The following is a 10250-nucleotide window of genomic DNA, read 5'->3' on the forward strand; positions in this document are numbered from 1 at the left end:
AACCACCCCTCATTCACTGTTAAAACGCTCCCTAAAAACACTTCTGCGAGCAGACCTTTCTAAATCGACCTGGCGGGGTATCCTGAATGACATTGACCTCATCCCGTCAGTAGATGATGCCTGGCTATTCTTTAAAAGTGCCTTCCTCACCATCTTAAATAAGCATCCCATTCAATTTAAAAAACTAGGAATAGATAATAGTCCTTGTTCACTCCAGACCTGTCTTGCCCTGACCAGCACAAAAACATCCTGTGGCGTTCTGCATTGCATCAAATAGCCCCCGTGATATGCAACTTTTCAGGGAAGTTAGGATCAAATTATACACAGGCAGTTAGGAAAGCTAAGCTAGCTTTTTTCAAACAGAAAATTTGCATCCTGTAGTACTAACTCAAAAATTCTGGACACTGTAAAGTCCATGAGAATAAGACACCTCTCCCAGCTGCCCACTGCTCTGAGCTAGGAAACACTGTCACCACCGATTAAATTCCACTTATAATTGAGAATTTCAATAAGCATTTCTCTACGGCTGGCCATGCTTTCCACCTGGCTACCCCTACCTCGGTCAACTGCCCCACCCTCCACAGCAACCCGCCAAAGCCCCACCATTTCTCCTTCACCCAAATCCAGATAGCTTGATGTTCTGAAAGAGCTGCAAAATCTGGACCCCTACAAATCAGCCTGGCTAGACAATCTGACCTCTCTTTCTAAAATTATCTGCCGAAATTGTTGCAACCCCTATTACTAGCCTGTTCAACCTCTCTTTCGTATCGTCTAGATTCCCAAAGATGGAAAGCTGCACGGTCATTCCCCCTCTTCAAAGGGGTTGACACTCTACCAAACTGCTTACAGACCTATATCTATCCTACTCTGTCTTTCTAAGGTCTTCGAATGCCAAGTTAACAAACAGATTACCGACCATTTCGAATCCCACCGTACCTTCTCCGCTATGCAATCTGTTTCAGAGCTGGTCATGTTGCACCTCAGCCACGCTCAAGTCCTAAAACGAATCATAACCGCCATCATAAGAACATTACTGCGCAGCCGTATTCATACAAACCTGGCCAAGGCTTTCGACTCTGTCAAATCACCACATTCGTATTGGCAGACTCGACAGCCTTGGTTCGAAATGATTGCCTCGCCTTTTACCAACTACTTCTCTGATAGAGTTCAGTGTGTCAAATCGGAGGGCCTGTTGTCCGGATCCTGGCAGTCTCTATGGGGTGCACAGGTTCAATCCTCGGGCCGACTCTCTTTTCTGTATACATTAATGATGTTGCTCTTGCTGCTGGTGATTCTCTGATACACCTCTACGCAGACACACCATTCTGTTATACTTCTGGCCCCTCTTTGGACACTGTGTTAAACTAACCTCCAGACGAGCTTCAATTGCCATACAACTCTCCGTCCTGGCCTCCAACTGCTCTTAAAAGCAAGTAAAACTAAGTGCATGGTATTCAACGATCACTGCCCGCCACACTGCTCGCCCGTCCCAGCATCACTACTCTGACGCTCTGACTTAGAAACGTGGACAACTACAATACCTAGGTGTCTGGTTAGACTGTAAAACTCTCCTTCCAGACTCACATTAAGCATCTCCAATCCAAAATTAAATCTAAAATCCGCTTTCCTATATCGCAACAAAGCATCCTTCACTGCATGCTGCCAAACATACCCTCGAAAACGACCATCCTACCGATCCTCGACTTTGGTGATGTCATCTATAAAATAGCCTCCAACACTTACTCACAAACTGATGCAGTCTATCACAGTGCCACCCGTTTTGTCACCAAAGCCCCATACACTACCCACCATTGCGACCTGTACACTCTGCTGGTGGCCCTCGCTTCATACTCGTCGCCAAACCCACTGGGCTCCAGGTCATTCTACAAGTCTCTGCTAGGTAAAGCCCCGCTTATCTCAGCTCACTGGTCACCATACAGCAGCACCCACACGTAGCACGCGCTCAGCAGGTAATCTCACTGGTCACCCCCAAAGCCAATTCCCTCCTTTTAGTCGTCTTTCCTTCCAGTTTCTCTTCTCCATTGACTGGAACGAACTGCAAAAATCTCTGAAGCTGGAAACACTTATCTCCCTCACTAGCTTAAGAAACCAGCTGTCAGAGCAGCTCACAGATTACTGCACCTGTTCATAGCCCATCTAAATTAGCCAAACAAACACCATCTCTCTCTGGGACATAGGCGTGGACGAGTACTCGGCCGCCTTCCTGCTCTCCATCCTGGCCTTCGTGGACATGTTTGCCCGGCCCTCCATGGGGCTCCTGGCCAACTCCAAGTGGATCCGGCCCAGGATCCARTACTTCTTCAGYTTYGCCGTGCTCTACAAYGGGGTGTGCCACATCCTCTGCCCCCTGGTGGAGAGCTACACAGGCCTGGTGGTGTACGCYGTGTTCTTTGGYTTTGCSTTCGGCATGGTCAGCTCGGTGCTGTTTGAGACCCTGATGGACCTGGTGGGGGCTCAGAGGTTCTCCAGCGCTGTGGGGCTCACCACCATTGTGGAGTGCTGCCCTGTCCTCATTGGTCCACCCCTGGCAGGTATGTCACTGATCTCTCAAGTCATTACTACTTAATTCAGTTGTGAGACATTGTTTACTTTTTAAGCAGTTGATATGCCAAAGGAATAAATGAAAGTCACCCAATTATTGTTTTATGGAGTGYTATTGCTTAGTAATCATTCACTTGGTTTGATCTTGATTATAGAGTTTGCTGATTTAGAGTGGAAAAGCCATATTATGTTTTGGCATTCTTATAATATGTGCTTATTTGTCTAATTACAATAACAACAAATGGAAAGTTCATTCTGTGATTATTGGTCCTTGACAAAATGCTTCATTTACTTGACATAATGTCCTCATTAAAGATCAGTAGACATGAAGAAACTGATAAAGGCATATTTGGAAATGCAGAACATAACAATATGACAGACCTTCACTCAAAAAAATTCAATAAAACATTAAAAAACTTTTACAAAATGTATTAACATTTACCCTTTCTATGCTCTTATTTACAGGTAAACTGGTGGACATCACCAAAAACTACAAGTACATGTATTTCTGCTGTGGGGCTGTGGTGATCATGGCCAGTATTTGGCTGTTCATTGGCAACTTCATCAACTACAGACTCCTGGCCAAGGAGCGCAAGCAGGAGGAGATGTACAAACGGACTGAAACCGAGGACCCTGACAGGGACCATGACCAAAAGGAGACAGATGGGGACGCCCAGGCATTGGAGGACATGGTAGACCCCAAAGATGAGGACGCCATGCAGAGGGAGACCAACATCTAGAGCCCCTGCCTCTAGCCAACCACACCCCTCTCCACCAYCACCCTCAYGTCCCCCTCTGCCACTATCAAACTGCAGACTGAGCTCAAGTGGGGTGCCTCCTGGTCTTTCACTCTCCAGGGTTCCGCTCAGGGGCCTCCCCGCAGGGGCCCCTCTGTTTCAGAGACACTCAAACTGCCAGAGTAACAAYGACAACCATGTCGTGGGATACTGCAAGGTGTATTGCTGGAGGAAGGGGTAGGACTTCCCTGACTACTACTCAAACATCAGACTAGCCGGAGATAATGGTGTAAGATATGTTAGGAGGCCACAAGGCTTGGAATATGAGAAAGAAGCTTTTGTCGCGTATCTAGGAATCTGTGAAATGCGACCTGTCGACAGAAATCTAGTACTGCTCATGTATTTAGCCTGTGCCACTAAACCTACCACACCAGCARSCCAATTCAACTGTTCTGATTGAAATCAATACAGGTTAATATCCCAGCTTCCTATGCTGGGAGCTGACATGCGAGGACACATAAAGTCYGTTAGTACCAGGGTTATGGTGAGAGACATATCATTGCAACACAGGAACAGAGATGAGTTCATGGTTTGGTGGCTCCAGTGACCATGTATTATACTGTCCTTTAGCGCACTGTGTCCGTTGTGTTCGTTAGCTAAACCTGCACAACTGCCAAGCTTCTAATCTAACGATATCACACCCGCTATTTTATTCACTATTGCATATTGCACATGGAGTCTGTATACGCTGCACTACTTCTAAACTGGCCATGTTTAGGCCTTATCCAAAACAACAATGAAACAAATGCAATTTAATCATATTTAATGAGGTTGAATGTAAATTCGTTTTATTGGCTGTATTTTCAATGGCCTTATTAAGAATACTTGATATTCACAATCAAAATCATCTAGAAATGTGCATATTGCTGGTTTATACCAAATAAAGAATCCATGAGCAATATAACCTATTCCTAGCCATTGTTTTGATGTACGTATAAACAGGGATATTCATTTGTGTAGTCAATGGTCATTTCTGGGAGTAGCTGTTTAACTTTCACCAATGATACATTGCCTTATGTAAAGAATGCAACTAAGTTGTGTCATATATACAGTACCAGTCAAAAGCTACTCATTYAAGTGTTTTTCTTTATTTTTACTATTTTCTACATTGTAGAATAAGAGTGAAGACATCAGAACGATGAAATAACACATATGGAATAATGTAGTAACCAAAAAAGGGTTAAGCAAATCAAAAAATATTTTATATTTGAGATTCTTCAAAGTAGCCACCCTTTGCCTTGATGACAGGTTTGCACACTCTTGGCATTCTCTCAACCAGCTTCACCTGGAATGCTTTTCAAACCGTCTTGAAGGAGTTCCCACATATGCTGACCACTTGTTGGCTGCTTTTCCTTCACTCTACTGTCCACTCTACTGTCTGACTAAACCATCTCAATTGGGTTGAGGTCAGATGATTGTGGAGGCCAGGTCATCTGATGCAGATGACCTCTCCTTCTTGGTCAAAAAGCCCTTACACAGCCTGGAGGTGTGCTGGGTCATTGTCCTGTTGAAAAACAAATGATATTCCCACTAAGCGCAAACTAGATGGGTTGGAGTATCGCTGCAGAATGCTGTGGTAGCCATGCTGGTTAAGTGTGCCTTGAACTCTAAATAAATAATTGACAGTGTCACCAGCAAAGCCTACTCTACATCTCACAAAGACACTGTGGTTGGAAAGAAAACATCTCAAATTTGGACTCGTCAGACCAAARGACAGATTTCAACCGGTCTGATGTCCATTGCTCGTGTTTCTTGGCCCAAGCAAGTCTCTTCTTATTGGTGTCCTTTAGTAGTGGTTTCTTTGCAGCAATTCGGCCTAATTCACGCAGTCTCCTCTGAACAGTTGATGTTGAGATGTGTCTGTTACTTGAACTCTGTGAAGCATTTATTTTGGGCAGCAATTTCTGAGGCTGGTAACTCCAATGAACTTATCCTCTGCAGCAGAGGTAACTCTGCGTCTTCCTTTCCTGTGGCGGTCCTCATGAGAGACAGTTTCATCATAGCGCTTGATGGTTTTTGCGACTGCACTTGAAGAAACGTTCAAAGTTCTTGACATTTTCGGAATTGACTGACCTTCATGTCTTAAAGTAATGATAGATTGTCGTTTCTCCTTGCCTCTTTCAGCTGTTCTTGCCATAATATGGACTCGGTCTTTTACCAAATAGGGATATCTTCTGTATACCACCCCTACCTTGTGACAACAACTGTTTGGCTTAAAAGCATTAAGAAGGAAAGAAATTCCACAAATTAACTTTTAACAAGGCACACCTGTTAATTAAAATGCATTCCAGGTGACTACCTCATGAAGCTGGTTCAGAGAATGCCAAGTGTGTGCAAAGCTGTCATTAAGTCAAAGGGTGGCTACTTTGAAGAACCTCAAATATAAAGTATATTTTGATTTGTTTAACACTTTTTTGGTTACTACATGATTCCATATGTGTTATTTCATAGTTTTGATGTCTTCACTATTATTCTACAATGTAGGAAATATAAAAAATATAGAGAAACACTGTAATGAGTAGGTGTGTCCAAACTTTTGACTGGTACTGTGTATATATATATATATATTTATATAATATATATACATTAGAAAGTATTTATTGAAGTGTTATAGAAATTACCAAATTAACATGCCTATTGTGAAACGGTTAAACAGCTTCTTGTGTGACCTTCATTTTTAAGTACAGTATTTCTTCCTTTCAGCTCTAACTCTCTGAAATGACTTTTTGTGGGAAGTTGTAGTAAGCATAATGTTTGCTTGAAGAATTGTCAGCAATTTCTATTAACATAATAATGAACATCGTTTAACCAACTATGTACAGTACCATATGTACACAATTCAAAGTATAGCTTCACTCAATTAATAATATCTGTTTCATTGCACCACAAAATKTATACATGTTAATATGATTTAATATATGTTTAATAATAATTTGTACAGATAATATGCAAATAATTACCTAAATTAACAATAATTAACAAAATTATGTTATATGCAATATATTTTAATGTGCAATATACCATAACATTGTTTGACATTGATTCTAAATCCTCCATTGGCTGGATGCCATCCACAGAGAAAATTATTCATATTTTTAAAGAATTCTTAATACCCATCACTTCTTGTGTTCTAGTCAAATAGCTCAACACAGCTTGAAACATACTTAGGCACTTGTTAGATTGCGGTAGTTTGCTTACCGTCCCAATTTGTGTGTAGCCTACCAGCATTTCATATTTAGATATMTATTTTTTTTATATCATTATGATTATGTGATTTATGGTMGTTTTTAACTTGACTGTGGGCTGGATTACATTGGCAAGTGTCTACTTTTTGCTTGCAGCTGCAGTGTCTCTATTCCCAGTCACTGACAACAGGGGTCAGTCAGTATGCAGTAGTTCTTATTAAAGGATGAATGTACTGTACAATCACTTTTATATATCAAATAGCACTGCCCCCTACTGGTTTCAAARGACCTAGACCAAATGTAACAATCTGAGCTGCCCTCAAATAGCAAAACGACACATTGTTCTCAGTGGCTGCTCTTGTGTGATGTCAAAAGATAAGAAATTCCTAAATGAAATAAGTTAATAAAAAAAAGGTTTTCTCTTTAGTTAAAATTTTCTGTATTTTAAGTTTTTTTTAAAGTTTTTTTTATGGCCATTGAATATATTTTCTTTGTACTTTTATTTCCCTTCTATAGCTTCAACAGGTGTGTATATACTAGTATTTCACACGGTGTACATTAACGGTAGATTGACTTAATAAACACACTRCATTCATGTGCTGCTGTGGCAAAGCCATTTGTAAGCAATTATGTTTGTTCTGGAGCAAAATCATGTTCATTTCCATTTTCAACCATGTGTAGTATGTGTATGATTTGAGTTTGTGTTTTGTATAATCAGAAGCATTATTTCTCAAATAATAAAATCATAGTGTTGCTTTTCCCTTAAGTTACCATATCAATTGCTAAACTGAAGGATTTGTTGTGCTGTTTTTGGAATGATTTAACTCTTCAGTATTCAACAGTTTCTTTCCTTTTCTTATAAGTTATATCCTGTTTTTATTGTGAAGGAAACATAATCATATAAGGTTGTAACACTTTCACTTAAATAGTCTATTCTTTATTCCAATGCAACGCAGTATAACGATCAGGMTGTAACTTTGATTTGTGCCACAATTAAGTATAATATACATGACTTATATTGAAAAAGAAAAAATACTTCACTATACTCATTATATACAATSAATCTACAGTATTCAKATTGTTCTGTACATASTAATGTGAAGGCGATGTGATGCGTTTTTAAATGTGTCATGCTGAAATTATTTGCATATTATTTAAGGACCAAAAGGAAATTGTATTGATTCAGACTATTATTAATGTGAACATTTAAATTTGGGTCAATTGAATAACAATTATGCACCATTAGCCTTATCAAATACACTTGGCTCCTATGTATGAAGGATTCTGTATTATAATGTTGTATTTTGGGCATGTTTGGTATGTCTGTAGGCTTATCATAATACCAACACTTTTTGATTTATAAATATAKATATTTTCTGTAAAGGTTAATCTGAACAAAATGCTAAGCCTAAATAGTTATACATGGAATCAGATGATCAAACAGCATCTGATACATCACAAGGAATTTCAAAGAATGTTTCTACTTTTTCTTTTTGTTAATGCGTTTTCTGTTTTTATCTCWYATACGCACATGTTTATTATCCTATTGTAGCTAATGAAAATGTTGCCTACTATGATAAGGCTGTAACTCTAGTAATGATGCATTTAAAGATGGAGTTCTCTTGATTTGCTGACTGTGGACATAATGTAATTGACTCAGGTGTGTCATAGCGTAATGTAAATTGTTTTTGGAAGTAAAACAATCCTCTTCTGATTAATTCACAGCTTAGACTGTATCTCAATTATGACTCCTACAAGACTTGTGACAAAACACTTTAATTGTCATTCTTTTTTAATCAGAAGGGCTGAAAAGCACTTAGAAGCTTAACCGTGCAATGGACAGTGTTGGTGTGGCAAGGAAAACACTCAACACAGTATGCAAATACATATTTAGCCGCAATACATTTTTATTTCACACATCTGTTTTCACAGATGGATCTGGATATCAACATAGGGATTAAAAACTTAAAGGAACTGCAGATGATTTGCAGTTGCAGGAATGTCTTGCTGTACTAGGAGGCTAAAGCTGTCATTCATTTCATACTATTGAAAAGGTATTGTCAGTAAATGTTTAAGTTAACAAGTTACTGTGCCTTATTAGACCCTGATGAATATTGTATTTAAATATTATCCATTCATAAGCAAGTAAGGGTTTGCCTATAAACAACATTGTTTAATTGGTGTTGACACTGCATTTTGTGAGAGAGTCAACTGTGACAGTATTTTGGGGGGAATTTGTGTAATTTTTTCYCAGTTTACTCCTTGATGTTTACAAATCCKATTCCATCATCTGATCTCATGTGAGTAATTCATTTGGACATCTGAATGTGACATTTATTTTCCTTTTYAGTCTTCCACAGWTGTTATATTCATCACATTTTGAGAACATACTCTTGGATTTATGTGGTAGGGAACCCAGCCACAGTGACAAACAAAAATCCTAACCTTTCAGTACCTGTATGTCTGCCTTACAYCAGAACACACAGAAGTCAATGGGCATAACACCTTGGTGATAACGACTCTTAAACTGGAATATAAAAGGTCATGTTTTCAACTACGTTGGTTGTATGTATAACAACACATACATTACCATACTAGTCTAAGGATGCAAGCGCGCAGGAAAGTTTCATGCACCGATTCTGAGTGAATTATGTATATTATATGGATTTGTGTACCCAGTTCAACGATTTCACTTAAGGAGTACATAGATTAGCTCCTGTCAGTAGCTGAGTCCCAGTGTTGTAATAGCATAGACAATCATACTATATGTCAGATCGTGTCAATAATTCCACTACCTCTGCAATTGTCATTTTAAAGCAAGTATAAGTGTCACACGGGTACGCAGACGACCAATTACATTTTTGTAATTGTAATATAAAGAAGTTGCATCACAATAGTCCAATAAAAGATCATGCGAACACATCCTCTGTTCACTGCWCTTTTTTAAATGTATTATCTTTGCATAATTGGTGTGAATCTCTGATTGATCGTTTGGGCATGAATTGATTAATGGACATGCTAATATTGGCTACATTGACTTTCATTGTTTGTTGTTCAGAAATGCTCATGTTAGCGACGTGTTGAAGCGGCTAGATGTACAAAACGAAAGCAGGGATTACTGCTTCTCCTTTCAGGGTAAGAAAATAAATAAGYAATTAGGAAATGTTGATGAACTATCCCTTTAAACCTATAGTTTTGACAGACACCTTATGATGATCCCAATATCAAAATGTGAAGTGGTCTTTTTGAGCGAGGCAAATCACTTTTTCCCAGCAAGGTACTGTAACATTCCAAACCATCAACCACCTGATAACCCTATCAGTAAACAGTGTGTTTGTTCCCTCCCTAACATTCACCATACAGGAAACTTTACATTTGTATTCGATCAATAGTCAATGTGAAAGCGCATAGCAGCTTTAAGAACGCCAGTCCCCAGTTCTGATTCCGCATTTGCCTATAAATATGAGAGATCATTTCTATTGTCACATTTTAGGATGCAAGCCRCAGTCTCCTTCAACTCTGTGCATACCCTCTCGTTAGTATGCAACGCTGTTTACCAAGGCATGCGTGCCGATGATGGCTGAAGACCCTCAGGCTGGGTTTCAGGCTAGATTTTAATGGGGCGGTAAGGGTCAACAGGAGAGGGGAGAACAATGAGCCTCTCTAGTTTCCTGTGATAGGCATTTTAACAGGGCAGGGGACCCCA

The 10250-nt window shown here is 39.6% G+C and overlaps 1 protein-coding gene across 1 annotated transcript in view; it reads left to right on the forward strand.

Annotated features, from left to right (window-relative positions):
• The window catches only part of LOC111951368 (monocarboxylate transporter 2-like), a 15022-nt gene extending 6760 nt beyond the window's left edge, over nucleotides 1-8262 (forward strand). The window contains exons 2-3 of the mRNA XM_070434724.1: nucleotides 2199-2552; nucleotides 3028-8262. Coding sequence (XP_070290825.1) covers nucleotides 2199-2552; nucleotides 3028-3302 — 629 coding nt within the window. The 3' untranslated portion in view covers nucleotides 3303-8262. The remainder of the gene's footprint in view (nucleotides 1-2198; nucleotides 2553-3027) is intronic.
• The last annotated feature ends 1988 nt before the right edge of the window (nucleotides 8263-10250 follow it).

Source organism: Salvelinus sp. IW2-2015, linkage group LG24 (assembly GCF_002910315.2).
Source record: "Salvelinus sp. IW2-2015 linkage group LG24, ASM291031v2, whole genome shotgun sequence".
NCBI classification, from domain to species: Eukaryota; Metazoa; Chordata; class Actinopteri; order Salmoniformes; family Salmonidae; genus Salvelinus; species Salvelinus sp. IW2-2015.